This window comes from Corythoichthys intestinalis, chromosome 10, assembly GCF_030265065.1.
Source record: "Corythoichthys intestinalis isolate RoL2023-P3 chromosome 10, ASM3026506v1, whole genome shotgun sequence".
NCBI classification, from domain to species: domain Eukaryota; kingdom Metazoa; phylum Chordata; class Actinopteri; order Syngnathiformes; family Syngnathidae; genus Corythoichthys; species Corythoichthys intestinalis.
In genome coordinates this window covers 18353722-18381650 of record NC_080404.1, presented here as the reverse complement: position 1 = coordinate 18381650, position 27929 = coordinate 18353722, and the positions used below count along the sequence as shown (strand labels likewise).

The 27929-nt window shown below is 39.4% G+C and overlaps 2 protein-coding genes across 3 annotated transcripts in view; one reads left to right on the top strand and one right to left on the bottom strand.

Annotated features, from left to right (window-relative positions):
• Positions 1-10122: 10122 nt before the first annotated feature.
• ggps1 (geranylgeranyl diphosphate synthase 1) lies at positions 10123-21946 on the bottom strand. The gene is made up of 4 exons (XM_057847570.1): positions 21593-21946; positions 14761-14853; positions 14569-14639; positions 10123-11547 (listed from the first exon to the last, which is right to left on the bottom strand). The coding sequence occupies exons 2-4, from the start codon at positions 14831-14833 to the stop codon at positions 10750-10752; spliced, it is 942 nt and encodes a 313-aa protein (XP_057703553.1). The 5' UTR covers positions 14834-14853; positions 21593-21946; the 3' UTR covers positions 10123-10749.
• A 229-nt stretch (positions 21947-22175) lies between these two features.
• The window catches only part of arid4b (AT-rich interaction domain 4B), a 90438-nt gene continuing 84684 nt past the window's right edge, over positions 22176-27929 (top strand). The window contains exons 1-2 of one of the 2 annotated variants that reach the window (XM_057847568.1): positions 22176-22444; positions 24171-24219. In XM_057847568.1, the coding sequence (XP_057703551.1) occupies positions 24214-24219 (6 nt within the window). In that variant the 5' untranslated portion in view covers positions 22176-22444; positions 24171-24213. The remainder of the gene's footprint in view (positions 22445-24170; positions 24220-27929) is intronic. The other variant, XM_057847569.1, reaches the window with a different exon arrangement.

Sequence of the window (27929 nt, the reverse complement as noted above, 5' to 3'; positions counted from 1 at the left end):
ATTGGTTGGAAAGCAAACCTGCACCCACTTGGCCCTTTCTGGAATCTTTTTGACACCTGTGCTGTACAGTATATGCTTTTTGTTTTTTGGTCTTCTTGACTACAGTAACTGAAAAGCACTTTTTGATGCAAATTACTACTTGCAACTAATTATCCTTTTCACAATAATAAAAATACAGTGGATCATCATCTTTAACTCGATAAAAAACAAAAATTACTTTTAACCCCTTCAGACCTAAGCATGCTGCTGAAGGACATGACGCGTTCGTGTCTCTAAACCAATGAATACACTGAATTTAGTTGCTATTGCCACTTCTGGGAGATGTTTGGATACTTTACCCATCGAAAACATATAATGAGGTTTGGCACACTCTCTTTGCTATTTTTGGCTCTTTGAAAAATGTTGAACAAACTCAACTTCAAAAAGGATAACAAAGTGCTCATTTGTCATCAAAAACACATTAACATTTATATTAAGAAAAAGCATTAGATTTAGCTGGCCGAAAAATTGCATTTTGTTCTGGTGTTTGAGTACAGTAAAAATCAGCTGATTTTTTTTTTTTTTTTTTTGCCCAGCAGAAAAAAATGCAGGTCTGAAGGGGTTAAATACATAGTATATGATCGCTGATAACATGATAAGAATTATACAATGTTTTCCAATAAATAACAATACAAGCATACTTTAAAAGTAACAAGACTTTTTAAACTCAAGGAGGTTGTCTGTAAAGGCCAAGTTATTCTCTTGACCTCAAATGTATTTAAATTGTTCTTCTGAGTTCTTCTTTAGCCAAATACTTGCGAATGTAGCTGCGATAATTCTAGCCTAGCAACAAGGCTCAAGGTCCGTTCAGCATGCTATGTCTACACTAGGACAGATAATTTTCTCCAGGGTATTTTGCCAACTATTTTTATACCTGTCCGCACTACGGTTAAGGTGCGTTTAAGGCCCCCCCGCTTGTGCAAGGTAAGCCTGCATTTGCGCAAACTACGCATGCGTAGAAAGGACCAGCCTCGTGTGTTGCGTCTTCGCCTGCCCAGTTGACCTCTGAACCGGTAACTCATTACTCGCCGGTGTGTAATTTCTACACCTTCTAGACCAAGGGTCGGGAACTCTGGTTTTTGTGTACACAATTGAATGCATCACGCAGGAGCGAGAGTTAAGGGAGGGCAGGCTCGGCTTTTACGAGCAGTCGGCGAGTTGTGATTGAAATAAATCTTTAGAAAACAACAAAAACAAAAGCCTAACATCATTATTTTGGATTTTATAATCCATGCTCAGTTGCGTACTCACCACTTGAAAAATAACAAATAGAAACATTTGGTGTGGCATTGCATATATTTCCTGGAAGCCGCAACCAGGAGTGCTTGTGCATAACAGCCTCGTGTGTTGCGTCATCGCCTGCACGGTTTACCTCTGAACGGGAAACTCATTACTCGCCGGTGTGAAATGTCTACACCTTCTAGACCAAGGGTCGGGAACTCCGTTTTTGTGTGTACACAACTGAACGCATCACGCGGGAGCGAGAGTGAAGGGAGGGCACGCTCGGCTTTTACGAACAGTCGGCGAGTTGTGATTGAAATAAATCTTTAGAAAACAACTAAAACGAAAGCCTGACATCGTTATTTTTGGATTTTATAATCCATGCTCGGTTGCGTACTCACCACTTGGAAAATAACAAATAGAAACATTTGGTGTGGCGTTGCATATATTTCCTGGAAGCTGCAACCAGGAGTGCTTGTGCATAACAGTGGCGATCCTGGAGTGGCGACAATTTTGACAGGCAGAAATGTCATGGAAAAAAAAACTGATCGCATGCCTCTTTATCTGGGGGTACCACACGGTTCACTTTTCGGGGATTAATTTTCCTCTATGCATTTATATACACTCATGTTCAGTCGGCATTGAGTTGGGAGGGGCCAGCCCAGCAGCTCACTGATCGGAGACTTAACTTAGGAGACGAGCTCTGTAAGAAAACGCTCATCTGCGCTTCATCCTTGATTGGAGGACCACAAATGGGGACTGAATTGAAGCATATTATTGCGACGTAGTTTGAAAGTTCAAAAAAATGTATGGAAAAGAAAAGAGTAGCAGGAATAACACATCTTGATTGTCCGCCCATTGTTTACAATGCCGTCATGTCACACTAACAATGGCGACGGCATGACGTCACTTCCTTAGTATCCGATTGTTGTATGGACACAGTAGTCTATATTAAGCGGCGGGTAATATTAGCCGGCTAACTTATCTGTGTAAGTTCTTGCACGGCTAAAAGGCTGATTGGTGTAGCCGACATGTCGTATAGTTTTAACTAATTAGACGTTTCCTAGTGTACAGCCCATATCAAAAAGTATGGAATCACCAGTCTTGAACAAATGCCGATAAAAAGCTTGAAAAAATAATGAATTAGTTCAAAAGTGCAACTCTTTAGCATTCCGAAACACTAAACAAAATGAATAAAAAACATTGTGGTGGTCAGTGAATGTTACTTTTATTGTGCAGATATAAGTGCAGAGAAATATATATGGAATCACTCCATTCTGAGAAAAAAAATATGGAATCATGAGAAGCAAACAAAGAAATAACAATCAAAACACGTCTCTAGTATTTAGTAGCACCACATCTGGCTTTTATGACAGCTTGCAGTCTCTGAGGCATGGACTTGATGAGTATTCTTCATCAATCTGATTGAAGTGGCCAGATCATCCTTGCAGGTCGGAGCCTTGCTGTGGACCATTTTTTTCAATTTCCACCACAGGTTTTCAATAGGGTTGAGATCTGGGCTATTTGCGGGCCATGACATTGACTGGATGAGTCTTTCTCCAAGGAATGCTTTAACAGTTTTAGCTCTGTGGCATGTCATGTCACATGTCATGCATTGTCATCTTGGAAAATGACAAAAATATTTGCAATTGAAGGGATAAGAAAGCTGTCTAAAATTTCAATGTAAACCTGTGATTTTATTGAAGATTTAACCACTGCCATCTCCCCAGTGCGTTTGTCTGACATGCAGCCCCATATCATCAAGGACTGAAGGAATTTTGATGTTTTCTTCAGGCAGTCATCTTTGTAAATCTCACTGGAACAGCACCAAACCAAAGTTCCAGCATCATCATATTGTCCAGTGCAGATTCTTGACTCTTGACACCTTATCCAATGTGCATCTTGCAACACTCGTAAATGAGAAGCATGCCAAACATTTTCTGCCCTTTAGATGATTGTTTTAGAGGTTGCCCTGAAAATCCACTCTTGCAACTAGGCTGACGTTTAAACAAACTGTGGTCCCTAGAGATTCAACCTCCTTTACAGTGAGATAGCCAAGTCCCATCTGCATGCGTTCTATTCGCCTGCTTAAAGACACACTTCAAACCCTTCCCCCATCATCATTTTGTTGTCTTCTTGGTGACGTGAGAGAGAAACGAGGGAATAATATGCAGATGAAAGCTCTCGTTTGTGCTTGAGTGCTTCTTCAGGAGATGAACTTATTTAATTTGCCTAAACGCCAGCGAACACTGATGTAAAAGGTTTAAATTACAAACACTCGCTTTTAATGTGTCCACCTACACGCTTCACTAATGTGTCTATTCACAAGTCTAATTCAGCCTCGCTAATTGTGCCTTCCATCTCATGAATAGATATTTTTAAACAGTTACATTCACAATGTTGTTTACTGTGTGATGAACTGACTCATTCATGGGTGAAGGAGAGGTTCGGAAATATAAGAGTGAGATTCAAATTTTGTGTCAAAGGGGAACATTATCATAGCCTGGTACACCAGACTCAACGCTGTTCCAGCTATTGAGTCTGGCCACCATTCCCACGGAAACAATTTCCAGGGCGGAGCAAGCCACAGCAAACAGACAGCGGAGTGGACCAGTGACGGGCAGACGTGACGTTAGTAAAATGGCGACCGCAGGACGATGGACTTGCGCGCGGAAGTAAACATACGAAGAGAGCGGAGTTTATTCAACATGGCTAGCGCGAGACAGACTGTTGTCAATGACTCGTGTCGATGTGTTTTTGGTCATTTAAAACTGATTTTACCGTGGATTGGAACATATTCTCGGCTCTGCCGTTCACCATCTGTGCTGCTGAAGAGACGACTTTCGACGCGCAAGAGTGATGTTGCTCGTGAAGAACACGTCACGCAAATAAACAAATCTGATTTGTCGATTGATTTTGTACCTGCTCGAAAAGGCCGTTAATGGGATGGTTTCCAGACTATACTATCAGTGTTTGAAAAATACAGGGAGAATAGTCTGGCAGAGCCAGGCTAACATTATCATACAATCCCTTTTGTCCTCACATAAATCAATAATTGGGAGCTTCAACTTTCCCGTAAAGGCAAGTAATTCATGTATATGAGAAGCAAAAGAATATATCAAAAAGAACAATTGTAACATAAATTTTAATGTCAGACAAAATCCGACACCTGTAAATGGATAAATATACTGTACATTTGTCGCTTTCCTTTTAATTTGAATGGTTTCCAGACAGTACTTTTCCAGCGTTTTAACAGGTGACTCCTGCTCACCCACTCCACAATGAAGATGAACAGAACTTGGAGGATTGAGTTTTAGTTTGATTACATTTACCTTTATGATATCTATTATGTACAACAATAGCCAAACGAATAACAAACTGTGTTGTTTTTGGCATGTCTTTTAATTTTCGTCTTGGTCTTTTAGACAATAATACCTATAAGTCACAGTCATAAAGTATTTTAGCCATTTCAAAATGTCTGTTTAGTTTTAGTCAGCGTTTACTCAAAATATTTTTGTCTGTAAAATTCCAAAGTTTAATTCAAGAAATAAAGGTTTGCAACAAAATGAACATTGACAGACGAGCAAATTTTGTAGTGTCTACAAGGACAATGCCAACATGGTGATAATACACTCAGCAGGAAAACAGTACATTATTTTCAATTAATTATACCCACTTGGACATCACGAACTGCATATAAAAAAAGTTATGACAGTTTAAGTGGACTTCGCCGTTAGCATTAGCCTATTGCAAACGTGAATGCTATGCTAACGCTACGAGTTACATTTCGTGTGTGATGATCACTCAGCTCAAGGCTTTAAAGGCTAAAGCAACTTTGCATATCCTCTCTTGCCAAGATAAGAAAAAAAAATCTACCAAGTGTGTTTCAAAACAAGCAAGCCTGGAGAGGACACTGGTGAGTTGGAGGGCGCAGTACGTCACATGGGTGTAACAACCAAACACTGCTACGATGCAGGGTAACTACACGTAAAAATATTAGACATTCTGAACGTGGGACGGAAACTATGGCGTATTTTCGTCTCGTTCTAGTTAGAAGAAAACTGGCATTCGTCTTGTTATGTGTTCGTCTGCCAATACATCTCTTTAGCTCATTATGGTCTCGTCATCATCGTAAAAATAGTGTGTCGATGAAATGTTGTCGATCGCTATTGTTGACGAAAACAATGATAACCATACTTACTGATCTTCATTTGGCTTCATGGTAAAAAGGAACACACTATGTAAGGAATTGGAGTTCGGTGACAAATTTGCCGGCTGTATATAATTGACCTAATCCTCCGGTAAGAGAAGATGCAGCAACTTCTATTGGTTTGATGAACTTTATTTACAGTTGTTTGCATCCATTGTGCCTTTGATTGCATCTGGACATTAATGTGAGTGTGTGGTTTGTGTATCTGAAAGAAATATATTAAGAAAACCATCAATAAACTTGTTATAATGAAATAAACATGTAAAGTTCACAATACAATGAATCGAATGGATTCCAGCCAAAACAAACCAGGCGTCATACTAAAAATGACCACTAGATGTCCGCATTGGACAAGCAATGAACCATCGATAATAAATGACCAGTCCTACAAACAAGACAGCTGCTATAGCTGCAGGCTATGCACTCGGTAGCTAAATGAATCGGTCACCAAAGACCGCAATGGACAGCGATCTCAAATATGAACATTGAATGGGATTAAATTCGGAATGCACACCTAGCGATCCAATTCAGTCCAACTTTGTACATATATTACCACGCGCTAGCGCAACGTGAGAATTAGAATGCTACGTTAGCAGCGGGATGCTACCAGCGGAGCTAACGTGCTACGAGCTACACACAACAATATAAACTAGTAACACAAGCATCACATATATGACTTCAGTATACGTGGCGAACATTACAACTTACTTATCACCGACGCACACGGTTATTTATGCGAATGCAGGCACATTAATACTCGGTCGAGGACGAACTTTCTTCCCTCAACCACGGTCTTTTTGAGAATACCATGCGCATGCGCAGCAACACAATTGTCCCAAAGCGAGGCAGCTCGCCGTCCAGCCCTCACAGCAGGGAATTCACAACACACTACTTTGAATATAGATTCGTGATGCAGAGAGACACTTTTGGGAATATATTGAAATGTTTTTACAATTTTCTAACAGTCATTCACATGGAGGTCAGCATTTCAATGACAATACAGCTCCAAGCAAGTAGACGTCCAAATGTGCTGGGGTGACAGTTAGAATGTTACACTAGAGGGCCATCACAACCAAACAATGGAGCTTCTATAACGGTTGATGAGAGACAATCCAATGATGGCTAATTACAGGATGGCAAAGAGGATTGCAGGAAAGAAACCCCTTGACACATACAGCATTATTACTTGTTTATTATTACTGAAGCTGAGTTCTTAAAATATGCTGGTTGTAAAAAAACAAAAAAACAAAACAAATGAATTTGTAATCCCTGCTAGATGACAATTTTAGATCTCTAAAAGTGCTTGTGTGTGCACAATGCAGACTTTTGACTACCCGACTTTGGAAGTTAGACTTTAAGTAAAACATGACTGTTTAGACATTGATTTGGTATTTTATTTTTGTTTTAATTATAAGTAGACTTAGTGGACACCCTGCACTATTTGATAAATTGGTTTAGTAAGTGGGCTTGTCACAACAACATTTTAGGACGATATATTTTCCCATAAACTAACGTGTATAAATAATGTATAATCATCACAGAAACTATTGAATGAGATTTAGCGATTCAATGAGCCATCTAGCTTAATTATTATCTGTATCATATCTCTGTTGGCAATACTGGCCATGTTTTGTATTGCAAATAAAGATAATCATCCACCATTATTCTCGACACCTTTTGTGTATGTGCATCAGTTCAGCTAGAGCTAATTTGCTTAGAAAGGGAAGCCAAGAACGTTTTCATAAATGTCATAGGCCATTTTATATATATTCGGCGATAACTTGATATGGTCAAAAACTATTGTTTGCCATTTTGTGTTGACATAGGTCAATGGAGTAAAACAAATTTGTTAGCCGTTCTAAATCTCAGACAATAGGCTGATATAGTAAAATCTATCAGTTGCCCATATTATATATCAGAGAATAAGTCGATAGGCATGTGCTGCTATGAAATAGTGACGGTATGATAACCTTAAGCCAAAATGTCACGGTTTCACGGTATTGCAATTACAGCTCTACAATGTGTTACTTTGAGATACCTGGGTTAAAAAAACAAACACTTTTTTTTCGATTGAACAGGGTTTTTTTGCAAAACATATTTGCAAATTGGAACATAAGTATAATCTTAAATTAAAATAAATTGAAAAAAAATAAATAAAATAAATGCAGTCCTTTAGATGAGCCTAAACCCACAGCTCAACATTATTACCATCAGAACAAAAATAATTGAATTATTTTCCATAAAAAGCATGTGTGTATGACTCGTATCATGTTTACATTATAAACAAACTCTCTTTCTTAACACAGACACTTGTCAGAGAGAAAAAAACACGTTTTACCACTGCTAGGCGCACTAAACACGTTTGAGTTAACTCTCATAGCTGGTGGGAAACTTCCATCAATCAATCAACTTTATTTGTATAGCACATTTAAAAAATCCGCAAAGGAGTCCAAAGTGCTTTACATACCATAAAACAGCAAAATAAGTTAACATTCAAAGATAAAAGAAACGCATAACAAATAAAACACGAGGTCATAAACGGTCATTGCACATTAAAAGCTGAAGAAAAATAAAATGTTTTAATGTGTCATTTGAAATCCGTAAGTGAAGGAGCCTGTCTAATAGTAAGTGGTAATTGGTTCCACAGCCTGGGCGCCATCAATGCAAATGAACGGTCACCCCTAAGCTTCAGCCTTGATCTTGGGACTTCTAGAAGCATGACAGTGTTTACTAACCTTTAATTTTGTATAAATGCGAAATTATATTGGAGGTATTGCCTTCTCGGCAGTCACCCTCCGTAAACTAAGCCGTGGCAGTCTAACTTTTCTGTAGCCGAGTATTCCCATACCAGCTATTAAGTTTTCTTCGATGGGGCGAAAAAGTTCCGGAGTTTCATCTCCTCCAGCCATCGCATAGCACAGCTGACTCACTGACACTGAGCAACAACCGGTGGGGGAGGGTTGAGTCTTGCAGCTGCAAGTAAGGGATTTGTCCCTGAATTTTTGGGACATAAAAAAATGGCTAATAACCTAGGGACGGTACGACGGAAATTTTTTTTCGGTTTTGAAACCGTGACGTTTTCATACCACGGTATACCTTGAAACCGGTAATTGGCGCATGCCTATATCTCGATATATAAATTATCGTGACAGGCCTATTGTTATGCATTGCCTTAGGAGTTCCATTTTATCCAACTTTCCTGCTGTTTGACCTATTGAAATAGAACTTATTTTTTGTCCATCAATGATGAATGAACGTACAAATGTGTCAAGTGACATCACTATTACAACTTTTTTTTACTCCGTTCCACACCCCTGTCAGTCATCCTCATCTGTGTGGGGCTCTCCAGGAGGAGGAGGAAATCATTTATTCATGACACCAGGCAAGCAAAGCAGCCTTTCTGACTGTTTATGACTCACAGCAAAGAGGATGTAATATTAGACACAAAATCCCAACTTCCATTCCCGTACTAAAGATAAGCATCTCCTTTCCGTGCTTTTTACACATAGCCATTGTATTGTTTGACGCAGTGCATCAGGTCACTTGAAATATTCCCATTCCTTAAACGATTTCAGCCCTTCTCATTGCAATGCTTCTCAAGAGTGAATCATGTTGTTTCATAAGGCCACTCGAGTCCTACTGCAGTCATATAAGGGAGATCATCCACTGATTGTGTATGATAATTGGTTCAGTGAGTGACAGATAAGAGGTTCACACAATATACGGCTGTAATCATTCTCAACACTTTTCCTATACGACAACTGAAGGCTGAAGGGAGTGAATACGTCATTATTTCTTCTTGTCCCAAATTGGACGCGATGAGGCAGACAGGAGCCTCTGCAAACAAGTGAGTGATGGTAAAAATATGCACGAGCACATGTTGCTTTGTGTGCAATGACGTGAATATTAAGCAGGCTTTTTCATGTTATACATCAAGTACGCTGGAGTGTTGTCACCTTGTGTCAAAACTAACAGCTGTCTGCTGAGTGTCTCTTTATTCCTACTCATGTATTCAAATACTTTGCAATATTTTGATGGCAATTCTGTTGTGGGTGTGCTGGACCCTATCCTAGCTCACTTTGAACAAGAGGTATTCTTCACCCTGGAATTGTCACCAGTCAATCACTGAGCACATAGGCATACAAGTTCATCTGTCATTTGAGCTATAAAAAAGGAGAGAAATGTGCTTCATTCCCATTGCCTAGAATATTTATGAAATCTCAATCCTTAAAGCGCAGTCTGATGATAAATAAACCAAATCTTGCTTGGGTGGGTGGGAATGGCAGGTTTAACGGTCCCCACGCAAACACCGGCATACTCTCACTCGAGGGAGTGGAGAAAATCAATCTCTGCATCCATGAGAGGAATGAATTTGAGTGTTTTGATGAGTGACTGTGATGGAATCAAGTCAGTTCTACTGCAGCTGCATCATATGCATTTGGATTTTGTCACGCTTGCTTAAAGAACATAATTGTGTCTTATATTTTAGGGGGTGAAAGTCTCTAGAATCAGTATGAGTATATATACAGAGCTTGAATGAAAGTAAAACACCTGAGGCAGAAGTGCTGTTTGTTCAGTAGATGGCGCTCTTCCTCTCCCTGTGTTTAGAGCCCTCAATCATTCCTAAAGACAACAAAACCAGGAAGATCCAGTTGCGGCATTCTTGAATCTTTATTGAATTGATGCACAATGTTAAGTGAAAAATATTGACAAACAAAACAGCTTGACCCCTGATATACATGTGATGAATCAGTCTGAGTGCAAGGAAAATCAATATGCGTAAAACAATGAAACAAGATGTAGCATAACCAATGGAGAACTGAGGTTCACTTGGAGATGCGGTGGCTTTATGAATTAGAGCCACTTTCCCCTAAAAAAAAAGACTAACGCAACACTCTGTTAAAAAGCAAATGGTGTTTCACTTATACAGCACCTTTCTACCTACAAGGTACTCGAAAGGCTTTTAAAATGTCGCCTCATTCATGCAATGATGATAGTGTACGTGGCAGGAAATAAAATGTCTGCATTACACAAAACCTGACTAAGCAGGGAATATTTCACATTTGGAATCAAATGCTCCAATTTGCGTTATGAGTGAATCGTCATAATAGTCCTGTTTCCAGAACACTGACTGCTTTTGCTTCCAATGAGATTCAAGTATTGTGAACAATGACATTGTCATTTCAACACACTTCTAGTACATCAAGTACAAAGGCAGGACATCGGCTGGATTTGCTTCCATCAGGAGTGTCATGTTCTTCTTTTCAGGATATAAGAGGTCAGTGGTCATGGCTGGAGTGCTCCTCGGTATTTGACTCTGTTTCAGCATCTTGATGCATACGGCTGAGAAGTTTGACCAGGCTTTCGAGTTGAGGGTTTCCACCAAACTCCCTGATTAAACGGTAAGACTCAGCTTCCAATTCTCGCAACGTCTTCCGGGTGTACGCGAACGAACCCACCTTTTCCAAGTAATCAACGCAGTAGCGCTTGATGTCCAAGTTCTCAGTGCGCTGTCTTAGTATGTTCTGCACTTGGGTGCTCTCTGGACACGACCAGATAGCGTGGATAGTAGGGAAAGAGAACTTGCCTTCTGTCAAGTCCTCGCAAAAGCTCTTGTTGTCACTGTATTCGCGCGAGCTCAGGTTAGCGTAGTCATCCCGGATCTGAAAGAAGAGTCCCAGTGTGTCCAGGAGGGGCTTCAGGTCCTGCTTCCAATCAGAAAAGAGCTGCATCAGTCCCACAGCCAGGCCGAAGAGACCTCCGGTCTTCTTCAGCACCATGTGGCGGTACTCTTTTTCTGTTGGACACGTGTAGGTGTCCCTCCAGTGTATGTCCAGACCCTGGCCACGATGTAGCTCCAGCAGTTGCCGAGTGAACACATGCACTGCTTCGGGGTTGTCCAGTGTCAACACCTTCTCCAGACCCAGGAAGTACACGTAGTTGGCTGAGTTAATGACTGAGGGAACACCATAGATGCTGTGGGCCACAGGGAAACCTCGCCGCAGATTGGAGTTGTCCTCAATGTCATCTATCAGCAAGCTGGCGTTGTGCAACATCTCTGTCACTTCAATGATCACCTGAAATTATGAGCAAAGAACAAACTCATCTAAGTGACCTCCTGGGATGAATATTATTGGTATACTACAACTAGTGGACAGCAGAGGGCGTCATGTTTACAAGCTGTCTCACTCATGTTTGACAGTTCACAAGGTGACGTCATTTTATCCAGGGAAGTCTCTTACATTCCTGAAAATCCTAGAAATATTTATTAGTCTTCCTGACTGAGGCTGAATATATACAGTGGCGATAAACATTTTAAAATACTTTTGACATCTTTATATTCGTTTCCTGATTTATAAAGCTCAACTACCATTTTTCAAAGGTCCTGCCAGTTCTTTTGCAAGCCTCACAGCTCACTATCAAGCAAGGTAAAAGAATCTCTGGTTGAGATTTGTCAGCACTAAATGAAGTTGGTTATAGAAATTAGTTAATGATCAGTACTTTTCCACAAAATTCCTCTCCTACCAGAGTTGTTCATGTATATATATTTTTTATTCTATGGAAATGTATCCACTGCAATGAAACAGCCTTCCTTTCCTTTGACAAAGTGCTGGACTTGAAGGTTGTTCGTATTGAGAATGATCTGTTTGGACAAAGAGGCTCAGCAGGTCAGACAGATGGCCAAGGCTGTCTAACACAACCTCTCACTAACCCTGAAACTTGAGTGAGCCACTTTACACATGGAGACCATGCAATAACTCAACATGCAAACATGACAAACTGCTCTATTATCGTGGACAATGATTCTCAAAATTTGAGTCTAGGCACATTCTGCCGAATACAAACACAGATTATTCAAAATTTTCTAAATCCAACCAATACTCCCAAATCAAATTCAGAATTCATACAAAAAAAAAAGGAAAAAAAAAAAGCAAAAAACAGGTCCAAGAGGCACCAACAATTGCTAGGGAACGCATTTAGTCAAACTGCCATTGCTCAAGCACTGTGTGCAGTCACTAAGTCTTCATTTATTATCACCACACTTTACTAACTGTGGAAGTCACAGTTTGCCAAAGCCACAAACAGTGATCTATTAACTGTGCAGACATGTCTTCACCACAAACAAGGGCATTCACTGCAATATACTGAGGGTAAGTCAGTTGTGAGCACCCAGTCTTTGTCATTCGTGGTGGCTGCATAAGCAGACTTGTGCCGGACGAGGCAGTGGATAGAACGCATGTGCATGATGCCTCTTGTCAGTTTTTTTTTTCTCTCTCTCAGAGGCTTGCTATTGCGCAGTTGACTCCTACAGCAGCGATGTAACCCAAATCTGTAGGCTATGAGCATGGAACTATCGAATTCAACAATTGTAAGTACAACGGTAACTCAGAGGAGGAAGTGACTAAACTACAGTAGTTGTTTGGTCCATTTCAGGCTCCAGTGCAATACAATTGGACTCAAATCAAGTGGAACTTGCAACGTTCTGCTTGACTAAGTGAAAATGGACATGTTTAGTTATTGAACCATCCAGTATTTTTGAGGTAGCCACGAGTAAGGAGACTGCCATCCAGTTCTTGCAGATTATGTTACTCTGCATTTGTCACATGGTATGTGAAAGAGTTCAATGATGATGAGACCACCTAACTTTAGCTTTACTCGACTTCAATTGACGTTTAAGCAATTGACGTTTAAGCATGTTTTTTTTTTGTTTTTAAACAGAGGACATGATGAACAGTCGCGTGACTGACTGAATGAATGAATGAAACATATTAGCAAAATGGAACATAAGTTAAAATAAAAAATAAATGTAAAACGAATGCAGTCAGCCACAGCTCAACATCGATAGCATCAGATCAAAAATAATTGAATTATTTTTCTCTCAGCACAGACAGTAGCCAGAGAGGGGAAAAAAAACACATTTTACCACCGCTAGACCACCTAATCACGCTGGAGTTACCCTCAAAGCTGGTGGGAAACGTTCATGACGGTATTTACTAACCTTTATTTTGTATTAATGTGAAATCATATTTGAGTTATTGCCTCCTCAGCAGCCACACACGCAAACATGTTTTACATGTCGGTTGGCCCTCCTCCTCTAAGCCGCGGCAGTCTTTAAACTTTTTTGTAGCCAAAGTATTCCCATACCAGCAATTTCGCTTTCTTCGATTGGGGGAAAAACTTCAGGAGTTTCACCTCCTCCAGCTATCGTGTAGGAAAGCTGACTCATTGACACTGAGCAAAAACCGGTGGAGGAGGGTTGAGCCTTGCAGCTGCAAGTGACTGATTTCTCCCTGCATTTTTGGGATATTAAAAATGGCCAATACCGGAGGAAAGGTATGACGGATAATTTTTGCGGTATTGAAACAGTGACGTTTTCATACCACGGTATACCTTGAACCTGGTAACCGGCACGTCTATTCCACATACAGTATGTGGGACTATTTGGTAATGTCACTTGTCGTGAAGACCGTAATCATCTGTTGCTATTCAAATATAGTATAAAGTAAATGCTAAGCATTCTAAATTGCTATAAAGAACAGAAATAACACAGTCAACACGTGCTCTACATGGACACGTATTACACACACACATTATGTACTGTAGATGTCCAAATGAATGACACAGTACACCAATGTCACTCCCTCAATTTATCTGAAGGCACACTTGTTTCCATGGCGGCGACTTCTTGGCAGCAGAGCGCTAATGATGCCGAGAGGAGCGCCCTCAGTCTGTGTGATGGGTTCAACGGGAGTTTAGTGAGCGCCAAGCAAAGAGGGGGAGGGGGTGGGCTGTGCCATAATTCACTGCAATTGAAATTACAACGCGTTTGGCAGATAATTAAAGTCAGATTTGTTTAGAATATGAACGCGAGGTCATTTTAAGTACAAGCAGATTAGGAGCATGGAATGGAACACATGGGTATGAATTCATTGACCAAGGAGGCAAAACCGGCTATAAGGGACGTAGAGTAGGGCTGTATGATTTATTTCAAAAAACTGAGATTGCAATTTTTCTGCTTAATCTGATTCACCATTTTCTTCAAATGAAGTCATAAAATCAATATGTGGTTGATTGAGGAATAAGTTTCTATTCCTCACCTGTAGTTTGTCCTCTGGAACATTGAGCCAGTGGTTGAACGCTTGAGCAAGTTTTGTCCTAACTTGTTTCCCTGAGGAGTCAATAATGAAAAGGGGAGTGATCATATTAAAACATTTGGCATGATGCTAAAAGAGAATTACAACATCTGCTCACCAGGAAATGGTAGAGAAAAAAGTTGGACATGAACTCACCTGGCAGTTGCAACAAGTATTTGTATGGCTCCAGGAGAATTCGCTCTGAGGCTGCTTCTGGCTCACCGTCCATCACTTCAAAACTATTAGATCCTTTTTTGGGGAGAAAAAAAAATAATGTAAAAGGGGAAAAAGTAAAATACCTTTGGATTTGCTTTATCCTGAATGATCACTTATAGCCCAACCAGCATATTTTGAGCTTTTCCAGTATAATTACCCAGTGTAGTTATTTCAAATTGATATCACTGCATAAATCAACCTTGACAAAGTTCGACTCAAGATATTCAAAGGCAACTAGGATGTGAGACACATGCCTCGATTTTTAACACCACTACAGAAAAGATATAAACTTTAGCAAAACTGATTAGGCCATGAAAATGTTTGTTATAATTTAGTTCAGTCACTGCATACTCTTAAAGCAGTAATGTGAAGTAAGGTTGGCCAACCATGTTTTTGAATAATATCAATGGCTAAACAGTTATAAGCATATTTTCGTTTTTTTTTTCTAACACAACCCTTCCAGATTCTTTGTTTAACCCATAGCAACGCCCTTGACAACAAAAATGCTTTTCTTCGGCAATCTTTGGAAATTACGTCACACCAGGAAGTGCGAGGGAAGTCTGCCATAGAACAGTATTGTTTGTTGCATTGCTTCTCGGTAAGATGCCACGGCGGTGTGTGGCGATGTTTTGTTCTCACTCAAACGAAAAGTTGTATGAGTGGCCAAAGGATAGCAGGGCACGTAAATGGACATCTTTCGTTCGCAAGAAGGGAATGAATTTCACGCCATCATCGAGTAGTGTTCTCTGCTGCAAACACTTCGAAGATGCCTGCTTCCTTAACCGGTCTGCTTATGAGCAAGGATTTGCCAAAAAGTAAGTGTGATTTTTGGATAGATGACTGATGACTTTGTCAAAGCAGAGCTGCCAACTGTTGTGGAATGAACAGTATAAGCTAGCGACGTTAGCCGAAAGTCAACTCGTGGCAATCCCTGATCATAGTTGTTGTTGCGTTCGCTAGGTTAAGCATGTTTAAATTGTGCGTCATCTACGATCTTGTCCGAAAGGGTTAATCCACTGCCAATCGGGAAAGGGGTGTGGATGTGCATATAAGCGGGTCGGCGTCGCGGTTATTCACGGTCACGTTGCAGTAAGAAACACACACCGCCGGTGAGTTTGTGCACATTTATTTGTATTTATATTATGTATTTCCACCTTCATGCTTCAAGCATTGCATTGCATTTGTATGGTTTGGCGTTTCCTTCAGTGATCATTTGACAGCCTTCTAGTTTGTGTTTTACGTACGAGAGCCGCTGACAGGCGACAACAAGCGTGTTGCTTTTAATGTCTGGCAGCGAATCAGCGAGCGTGCAGGTCATGCAGTGAATCATGGGAAATGTAGTCTCGGGACAACACTGAAGTGGTGCTTTGTAATCTGTTCGCTTGTGTGAAAAAACTACATTTCCTCATGCCATTAGACGCCACTTCCTCCCGAGAGCCCCGGGCTGTGTTGTACTGTTAGCACCATGTGTTAATAAAGAAACAAAGTTGTCAGCACGTCGTGTGTTCGATACATTTGTAAACAAAAAGCTCATAACAAGACACTATGCACGATCCGTTTAAGAGACGCTGGAGTAGTAGGAGGCGAGGAGGAGATCAGCGAGAAGCAAAACTTCGCGGTCGAATGTGGCGGCAGTCCGCTATTATTTTGTTTTCTTATTGTTGCCACAACAAAGTGGAGAGAGCCATCAACGACTCATCTCCTTCTTTCCCCCCAACGTTTTTATATTATTATTTTATATGCACGAGAGCTGCCGGATCTGCCAAAATGAACATGAAGTCTGATTATTATTTTTTTTAACAATGTCATCAGATAGACATAAACATAAAATTATGTGCAAATGCCTGCATCTTCAAATCATGAAAATAATAACAGCTATATCTTACCAATGTTGTAATCTCGATGGGTCTTGTATCCATTCCATATCAGCTTGTCTAGGCACATTGTTTGCATCCTGATTAGAGTCTGGCTAATACATGTTAGGTCCAACATAAAATTCCAACCTCCTCTTCTTCCTCCAACTCTTCAAAAACTTGGATCTCCTCCCTTGCGCTCGATCTATCGCTTATATCACTGTTTGAATCATTGTTTGAAGGGCTTTGTATGGCGGCCGTATGTATGGAGCTGCCATCGCTGTTCCCGGTATAACGTATCACTTCCGGGTTCGTCCCCTTTGAGGCTCAAACTTCGGAAACGCGATTATTATGTCAAATATACAACATATAAATTATTTTTTCATGCTTTATTTGTTGGACAATGTTTAATTACTTTAATTGTGACCCTATTTGGCATTTCTGCTTTAAATATTCGGCCAAAAATAAATGAATAGAGTTTTGTTACATTTTAAATATATCTTTTCCATTCATGTAATTGTGAGGTCGAAATAAAAATGTATTCTATAAATACATGGAGAACGGATAACACACATTTGCGATTAACGTAGTGTAATTTAAAGGCAATGTTTTTGTATCTGTATACTGTATATAACTTATAGAGGTGCACGATAATTATCAGTGCGATAATAGGCATTATGACGTCATCCCAATAAATCCGATAACACTATTAATAGGCACGATAATATATAATATTTTTGGCACCGTGTCGGTGGATTGTGATGTGTGCGTTTTTTCCCCCACTCCTGTTTGCCAGTAAGTCAAGTTTTGTTCTGTTCTAGAGGCCGTATTTTCCCATCACTGAGTGATAAACCTTACTATGGCAATTAGCAAATGTTTCATTTTACAGTCTTATGCTTACAAGTTATTGAGAGGCCATTTGGTTATTGATAGGCTTGCTGTCCTATAATTGCCAGGTTAAGAGAGTTGTTTCATGGGCCAAGACCACGAAAGTCTCCTCCCCTGTTGCACGAAATGTTTTATCTGCCGACAAAGCACAATTCCTGTTGGGTTTATGTTTGTTTTAGTTCAGTGCTCATTGTTCGGGGGAACACATCGTCAATGACAGTGACCGATTGTGTTTGACTCAAATTATATTTATATTTATTTAAAAATATAAATGTGGGCACTTTACTTGTCTTTGTTTTATTCATTATAATTAGGGCTATCAAACGATTACAATTTTTAATGGAGTTAATCACAGCTTAAAAATGAATTGTAATTAATCGCAATTCAAACCATCTCTATAATATGCCAACATTTTGTGTAAATTATTGTTGGAATGGAAAGATAAGGCACAACACTGATATATAAATTCAACATACTGTACATAAGTACTGTATTTTTTTTTTTTTTTTTTTAACAAATCAACAAGATGGCATTAACATTAACATTCTGTTAAAGCGATCCATGGATAGAAAGACTTGTCGTTCTTAAAAGATAAACGTTAGTACAAGTTACAGAAATTTTTATATTAAAACCCCTCTCGTTTTAATAAAATTTGTAAAATTTTCAATCAAAAAATAAACTAGTAGCTTGCCATTGTTGATGTCAATAATTACTCAATGCTCATGGTGCTTAAACCCATAAAATCAGTCGCACCCAAGCACCAGCAGAGGGAAACAAAAAACACAAGTAACAAGTGGACATGACACTGTGCTGTCATTTTAATCTGTTTGAGCAGGTCATTTGCATTAACTGCGTCAAATATTTTGACGTGATTAATTTTTAAAAATTAATTACCGCCCGTTAACGCGATATTTTGACAGCCCTAATTATAATGTTATGTCATCGTGAAAATTCTGGTTAGGTCAAAGAAAAATCTATGCTGAATCTACCACTAGTATTTTTGACCTACAGGTGTTCAAATACTCAGGTGAATATACATTTGAAAATTATATACTGTATATGTATGGCGGAAAACAGTCAGGTGACTTGAAGTTCCGCTCTGAGACCCCCAATTTGGCCAGCTTTCAAAATTGTCCGATATGTATGTGTATACATCATTGGAAAACTTAAAATCTCAAATTTCTAGGGGAAGAAATGTTTTGAACAGGAGGGTTTAAAAAAAAAAAAAAAAAAAAAAAAAAGAAAAAAATTAAACAGCGAAACCCTACCTGGAGGTGAGAGCACACGAGAACAGAATTAAAGACGCCATGACTTTAACGAGAAATTATCGCATACTTACCTTGTTTTGATCCAAAAACTCCATGTAGCATGTATCACTGAGTGTCAAGACACAGCTGTGAATGGCCACAGCTGGATTTTTTGGGGATTTTATGGGTTAAACATGGTCATATAACAAGGGCCACGATGCAGAAATTGCAGACATCAAGGAATGGTCGAGATTTTCTTTTTCATATATTTACCCTTTTTAAAAAAAATTTTTTTTCCTTCAATTTTTTTTGTTTGGATCGATTATTTATCATCAAAATATCCGAGAAAATGCGACAGTAACAAAAACAAAACAAAAAAAAAAACAATTAAGCGATATTTATTTATTTATTTATATTCGTGACTTTTTTACAGACGCCATTTTTTCATTGTGACATAATTTGTTTAAAAGTTTAAAATATGTGAGTGAATAATTTTTTCGTTTTTTTTTTTAAAACAAAATATTAGACATCAATTAATGATTCTAAGCAAAAATGATAGACATTTTGAATAACAAATTAATTACCTTCATTTTACGGCTGCGTTGAAACAAAAGCGGTTACGCGACGTCTGTAAAAGGGTTTCCATGGTAAAACGGACAAATTAAAAATAGTTCGGGGGCTTAATGCGCCATGAATCTGCTATGGCAGCATATAAACATATTGTTCTGTCAACACAACAGTTCTTTTGGCTTAAAATACAGCAATTTCTTTTAAAGAGGAGTGCAAGAGCAGAAACTGCATTTTCAGTCTTGTCTGTGTTTTCCGCCATATATATTATCGGTTATCGTATCGGCCAAGAGAAGCAGGAAGTTATTGATATCTGTTTCAAAAAATGGATATCGTGCACCCCTAGCACAGCGATAGTTTGCCAATGGAAGACTACAGGAAGGTATTACAATGAATGGATTCAACCTAATCACGTGACTGGATGTCTTGACTTTAACAAGAATGCACAAAGACAATGTAACTGTAAATTACAGTTATTAAACTGCATGTAAGCGAAACCCCCCCCCCCCCGAAAAGACTACCTTAAAGAACAAATGTGAAGTAATTTCATAAAATGCCAAATAGGGTCACAATTAAAGTAATTAAACATTGTCCAACAAATAAAGCATGAAAAAAATAATTTATATGTTGTAAATTTGACAAAATAATTGCGTTTCCGAAGTTCGAGCCTGAAAGGGGACGAACTCGGAAGTAATACGTCACACCGAGAACAGCGATAGCAGCGCTCCATACGGCCGCCCTACAAAGTCCTTCAAACAATGATTCAAACAGCGATATAAGCGATAGATCGAGCGCAAGGGAGGAGATCCAAGTTTTTGAACAGTTGGAGGAAGGAGAGGACGTTTGAATTTTATGTTGGACCTAACATGTATTAGCCAGACGCTAATCAGGATGCAAACAGTGTGCCTAGACAACCTGATATGGAATGGATACAAGACTCATCGAGATTACAAGATTGGTAAGATATAGGCTGTTATTATTTTTATGATTTGAAGCATGACAGGTAAATAAACCACCTACTATTGCCTGGTATAAAAGAAAAGTTTTGACGAATCCCCGATCATGTTGTGGAATGAACAGTAGAAGCTCGCGACATTAGCTTTTATTTACCTGACATGTTTCGGCAAACAACTCCGCCTTCGGACCCTCTGACGAAGGCGGAAGTGTTCGCCGAAACATGTAAACAAAATAAACCACCTACTATTGCCTGGGATAAAAGAAATGGTTTGACCAATTTATAAGTGTAGGCAAAATGAACTCAATACAACTATGATCGGGGTTTTGCCTCGAGTTACTTTTCGGCTAACGTCGCTACCTTCTACTATTCATTCCACAACAGTTGGTAGCTGTGTTTTGACAAAGTCATCAGTCATCTATCCAAAAATCACACTACTTTTCGGCAAATCCTTGATCATAAGCAGACCGGTTGAGGAAGCAGGCATCTTCGAAGTGTTTGCAGCAGAGAACACTACTCGACGATGCCGTGAAATTCATTCGCTTCGTGCGAACAAAAGATGTCCATTTACGTGCCCCGCTATCCTGTCGCCACTCATACAGTTTTCTTTAGATTGAGAACAATACATCGCCACACACCGCCGTGGCATTTTACTGAGAAGCAATGCAACAATACTGTTCTATGGCGGACCTCCCTAGCAAGTTCTCTGTATGATGTGATTTCCGAAGATTGTCGAAGAAAAGCATTTTTGTTGTCAAGGGCGTTGCTATGGGTTAAACAAAGAATCTGGAAGGGTTGTGTTAAAAAAAAATAACGAAAATATGCTTATAATTGTTTAGACATTGAGATTATTCAAAAACATGGTTGGCAAACCTTACTTCAAATTTGGTCTTTAAAGTAGTTTAAACTTTGAAATATGAAAAAATAGGAATAATAATAATAATAGCAGCAGCCACATCATACCAATTAATATCATGCGGTAATCATTAGTGCTTGACCAAAACCTGTGAAATACACACTGTAAACATCTACCATCCACAAACTCAGCATTTTTCCCCATATGGTTACTTAGAGACAAAATTTATTCAATATTAACATTGAAAGCCACTCTGAATTCAAAAGCCTTTTTACGTCAAGAACACCATATTAAAAAACAACATAATAATAACTCAATAACCATTAGCAAGGTTTTATCCTCTTCAGGGTGAGTTGGAGCCTATGATCATTTAAAAATACACGAAAATGTCTTCATCTCTACCTACCTTGCCTGTCGCCGATCAGAGTGGTAACTGCCACTTCCTGTTAGCCACAGGGCTAGCTGACTTCCGTTAGCATGCTATCACAAACCAGCCGCCAACGCGCACTTGTGGCTGTGTTCACAGCAATACTATGGCTAAAAAAGGACGAGACGACAATATTGCCAAATTCGATAGGTTATATCAGTGTACGAATCCACTTTATAAGCTAAACGCTAGGATGCCGTGCCGGGACTACTGAGCGTAAAGGTCTGCTGTGCTGTCAAAAGTTAGCTTGGGCAGCTACATTTATATGGGCGTCAAGCTCAATGTGTGTTGTATTTAAATAACTACATTGACCGACGGCAACTTCCTGTTTGTACTTAACTTGAAAGAAAAAAACCCTCGTCAAATCGGGACACTGGATACACTGAAACAAACGCATCTAATTATTATAAAGATGGGGCTTGTAGTTTTTCTATGGTTCTGTAACCAGTGGGTATGTTTTATTCGTTTGGGTTGCCATTGACAGTTTTTTCTCAATTATAAACCAATCGTTGCGAGGTAAGGCGTTTTCTATAGTGTTGTTATCCAATTGGATTGCGTAGAAATGACAGGGCGGAACCAACGTGGCCGTCAATCATGCTCAGGACGAGTGGGGGCGGGGGTCTAAGAAAGAGGCAGGCTGGAGTGGAGAAGCTTCTCAACAAGGCAAACAGCAGTGCTCTGCGAAAACGAGTTTTATCTACCCGTGTTCAACATCAACCTGGGGCCGACGAGCGACGTTGAAACCTCCCCGAGCCACCACTTAAATGTTCTTATGGATTATTAGCACACTTTCGTCGAAAAACGGACTCTTTTCTCAACTTGACACTGCAGGTAAGACCGCTGTTGTTCGACAAAAGCCATCGCTATTTTGAACATCTTTCACTAGCCCGCTGTTCTTCTTTCCGAGCGGGCAGACTGCGTGTTCGCCAAGTTGTTCGCTGGTGATGTGCTGTGTTTGCATTGCACTATCGAAAAGGGAATGAATGAATCCATCTTGTTAAGGGCCGAAAAACAACTCGGGTCAGCTGAATGGCAAAGTTATGCGGTAAACAACGCCGTTAAGCTAACGAGGCAAGTGAAACGGTTCCTCGGGGTTGAATAGTTCCAAAGGCTGCTGGGGGGAGCGCCAGCGTTTGTGTTGTTGAGCGGAGGAATCCTCGTCGTCGAGCCGTCTCACGGGCGTCAAAGTGATTTTTACACGACAACACAGTGGGCGAAGCTTGGCGTCGATGCATTGATTGAATAGTAAATAGCATTTTTGCAGTGGAAAACTGTCAATAGCGGGCTATTAAAGCCCAGTTCGAAGTCGGGACAGAATGGACCAGCTTGTATTTTTTTTGTTCTTTGAAAAACGAAACTCAGCAGCCGTACGCATTGATGCACACTGAATCTGATCCGTTTCCCTTTAGTATGTTTTTCTTCTTCAGCCTTGTTCTGTCCTTGATGGCATTTTTTGAAAAAGAGGGCTTCGATGTTCATGTCTGTGTTGACCGGTCACTCACTCACTTGTATCGGGCACTCGGAGCTCCTTGTCTGGGGCGGATGATTCGATGTCCTCCGTGTCCGTCGGATAAACACGGCGACCTCAGTTCCTCTTCTAACAATACATTAATGTGATTAGCGTTACTACTATGTAACGTCAGCTTGTTGCAAATCTTTTTTTCCCCCACGATTCTTTGTCAGCGGCTAGTGTGCGGAGACATGTCGCTAAAAGAGCTCATTCCGCGAAAGTGACTTTTTAATTGGAAGCCTGGCGGGTCCCACTTTGACCAACTTGATGCCTTTAGCGTTTCTCTCCTTTTTTTCTCTACATGACACGTCTGTAAATGTTCTGGTGGTGACAAGCGAGTGTTAGTGCTTTCGCTATCGAGCTACGGCGGTGAAAGGAAACGCCGATCGACCAGCAACATTTTGCATTAAAAGCGATATTGTTCATCTGGATGTTTAATGGCATAGAAAAGTGTCGGTGAATTGGACGCGCTGCTTGCGTTCACGTCCAAATGAAGCGCTGTGGTTGTATCCGACTGTCAGCCACAGAAATGGCGTCATCCGCTGCTCTAGTGTTGGGAGTCGGTGCGGTGCAGACTGCACGCTGCCCCCACCGTGTATGAGAGAGAGAGCCTATGTATGGTTGCTGACCGAAACTACAGTACTACATTGTTGCTGCATTTGTGCAAAGCAGTAGTTCGCTAATGTGTGCCCTTCACTGCCACAAGGCTGACTGACAGACTACAACACACGCACAAACACATCCCATTACATAAACGGCTTATAGGCAAGTCGGAATGAGAGTGATCAGCCTGCCACGGCTTACTTTGCAACACTGATGCACAGTATAGTTGGGAGGCGAGAGGGGTGTATGTCCCTCCCTTCGCCCCTTTTGTATATGAGATCGAACCCAGTGAACCGTAAAGCTGAAAGGAGAACGTGCTCATGAGGTGTTGTGTAGATGTTTGTATGCTGCCCAGGTTTTTTTCTCCTCCCGTGCAGGAGAAATGATGTCATCATAAAACTCGCTGAAGTTGTTATGCCTAATATCGTTTGAAATCTTTTTCAGCCTCGGATCCGCCACACTGGTCACCTAAAGGATTCAGAGAGAGATGAAGGTAGGCGCTGCCTATTTTTCTTAAGTTTTGTTACACTTAAAGACAGTTTGATTTCTGTTTTTGTATTGTCAGCCTTGTCTTCTGTTTATTAAGTAGTGGACAGTCAGGGGTCAAATATGGCTCTTCCAACAGTTTGGGTTGCCAACCCTGAGTCACTACGAGATGTAAGTCGTACTATTGCTACGAGAAAAAAAGTCGCATTATTACATAGGGTAACGTAGCTGTAATCAGCTACGCATTTTACATACATGTACCGTAGCTGAGAGCTATAACATTAGCCTTGCTAATGAAATATTTCAAATATATCTTTGTTATGGTTCTTCTTGGGGGAAAAAAATAATGAAGAAAAAAAAAAAATTCGCCGTGGCACGACATGGTGAGGCTGTCCGACTCCGATGCAGCCCACCACCACAGTTTAAAAAAATCCTATGGGAAACACTGGTCAGAGACCCTCCCACCACAGTCTCCTAAAATCCTGTGGGAAACACTGATATCTATATTTTTTTCTATCAGTTTTGTTAATAGGGCTGGTCCAAATGATTGTTTTTCTCCTGATTAGTCTGCAGACTTTCTTAATGATTAGTCATCTAGTCTAATAATTTCTTTATGAACTTTTTATGAAATTTTTGTTGACGATTATTGATTCACAAAAACATTTTGGAACACTTAAATTATTCATTAAAGTACAAATAATCACATAAATAGCAAATAATCACAAATAAAGAATGAAATCAAATGCTGATGGCATTAGTGCTGCAACAATTAATCGATTAACTCAAGTATTTGATTAGAAAAAAAATTCGAATTACATTTGGCTGCTTCGGGTATTCGTTTAATCAAAGTAGTGTTTTAATGGTTTGTTTTGAAAGTAATTGTATTTCGTTGTATAGATTTGGGTGGTTACACTGCCCTCTAGTCTGCCTCATTTCACATGGCTGAATCCAACTGCTTCCTGTTAAGACCAACATAAGCTAAGTTTTTGTTTGAGCTAAAAATTTTTTTTTTTTTCAGGTGAAATGCATTTATATAGGTATATTTAGCCGTTTTTTTGTGGGCATATGTGTTTGAACCATTTGTTAAGAGCATGGTAAAAAAAAAAAAAAGTTAGCATTGTTATTGCATTTAAGCTAGCGGACTTTTGCTATGTAAGTTAGCCAATTGTTCTTTTGTTGTACATAGATCCTCATTTTTTATTTTTTTTTATACCGTTTGAGGCTCAGCTCAGGTATTTTAATATTTGATGTTCCTTATCCGATTACTCGATTATTTGAACTAAGGAGTTAATCCATTAATCGACTACTGAAATAATCGATAGCTGCAGCCCTAGATGGCATTAACTAGTGCAAAAGAATGGAATGTAAACTGATTCAGAACACTCTGATCTCACTTTTCCAACAGGATTCAAAACAAGTCTTACTTTCTCTTCTTTGTGGTATGTAGGCATGTGCCGGTATGAGATTTTGACGGTACGATAACCGTGAGCAAAAATACCGCGGTTTCACGGTATCACGGCATTGCAATTATAGCTCCAAAATTTTGAGATGTATGGGGGTTTTAAAAAAAAAAACAAAAAACAAAAAACAAAAAAACTTTTTTCCATTGAACAGGTTTTTTTTTCAGAACATATTTGCAAATTGGAACATGAATATGATGTGAAAAAAAATTAATGTGAAAATAAATTAATTAACAAAAAATAACAAATATTTTATATAAAATTAAAATAAATAGAACCTAGACTATACCCACAGCCAGAGCTCAAGTTGCTCAATAATAGAGCAAGAACAAAATAATTGCTATAAAAAAGTAAAAACACTTCTAAATAAAATTAAAAATATATACTGTATGACTTTTTTTGAGGGGGAAAAGCTGAAGTTTCGCCATTTTCAGCCACTGTGTCAACTCTCTTCTACATGATGTCATGCCTTTGTGTTAAAAAGAACAAAGAATTCATAAGTTAATAAGTTAGTTAAAAATGTATAAGTTAGTTAAAATGTAAATATTGTTGAGGTTTCAAGGTTTCATCTAAAACAAAAAGTGAGGAGTGAGACCTACTTTCGCAATTAGTGATCTTTGATGCGGTCCTTTTCTTTTTTTCTCCCCCCTTCATTCAAGCTTGTTTCTCACTCAGTGGCTGTGAGACATAAAACGTCGACGAAGCTGCTCTCCCAGCTTAGCCTAGGCTAACATTCGTCTTTGTATGTTTTAGTTAGTTAGTATATTGAATTTGAAAGGAAAATGTATGTTTTGTTTTTGGCGACCTTTTTCATGGTGCTACTGCTATCCTGTTGAACCTACTCACATGTGGAAAAATACAATTGTATAACGTTTTAAATGTGTTCATTTGTATATTTCACCACGATTTGAGAGCTCAATAAATTGAAGAAAAGTACGCCTTGTGTTTCGAGGGTTTGTTTTTGGGTTTGCTGGCTGTTTAGCAGAATAGCGTCACTGACACTCACGGCAACAAACGGGAAGGGTGAGTGCTGCCGCACCAAGCCACTTCGGCTGCATTTTGGCACATGAAAAATAGCGAATACCGTACTAAGGTATGACGGAAAATTTTAGTGGTTTTGAAACCGCGACGTTTTCACACCACGGTAAACCGTGAAACCGGTAACCGGCACATGTCTAGTAGGGCTGTCCCAAACGACTAATTTTCTCCCGATTAGTCAGCCGACTATTTTTACGATTAGTCGACTAATCTAATAATTTAAAAAAATATTTTTTGTTTTTGTTTACTAATTTAGCAATTAAATTTTTGTTGACGCTTATCAATTCACAAAAAACATATTGGAACACTTAAATTATTTACTAAAGTACAAATAAACACGTAAATAACAATAATAAATCACAAATAAACAATGACTTCAAATGCTGATAGAATTAACTAGTGTAGCATCCCGATTGAAAAGATGGTCTCTTAAACTGATGGTTTACAACTTTTATTCCATCCTTGATGTAATCACACTGTAAGAGCTACGGTGCACACAGATAAAACAACACAATTAGAAATTAACGAAAACTTTTCACCTTTTTCCTTTTAAACCTTATTTATATATCAATGAATTGCCTATATGAATTGCCTTTACCTTAATTTATTACCTTATCATTGACAATCTCTTCCTTGAGTGCTATCACTGTATATACTGTATATATTTATGACCTTTTAACGTTATATAATTTTCTATACCATAAAATAAACCATAACATGAAATAAACCTTTCAGTTAGCAATACTAATAGCACTTATAGGCCCATTGTCAATGAAACATTATTATTTAGTAAAGCGACAGCACCCTCTGGTGTACAAAAAATGAAAATTTTTTTTTTTTTTTTTTTACAAACGGTGACGGCGCTTGAGGTGTTTATTCACGACCGACGTGCAGCCAAGCTTGGCAGTGAAGAGACCGCACACAAGAGTGTACCCTCCTTTATTTCTTTGAAATAAGTCAGTGTTTTGGACACTCTGGTGCGCTTTTTTGGCTTTGTGCCGCTTTCCCCGCTTGCATACAGAGCATCCGACATTCTGAACTTTCCGCGCATATATTTTTTTAACCCTTCATTAACCGTCGACGGGATGTTGTGCTCGTCAACGGATTTACGTCATCGATGACGTCGACTATGTCGACTAGTCGGGACAGCTCTAATGTCTAGTGGTCTATATTGTTCTCAGCATTAGAGTGAGCACCAGCAGAGTAGATAGATAAATGA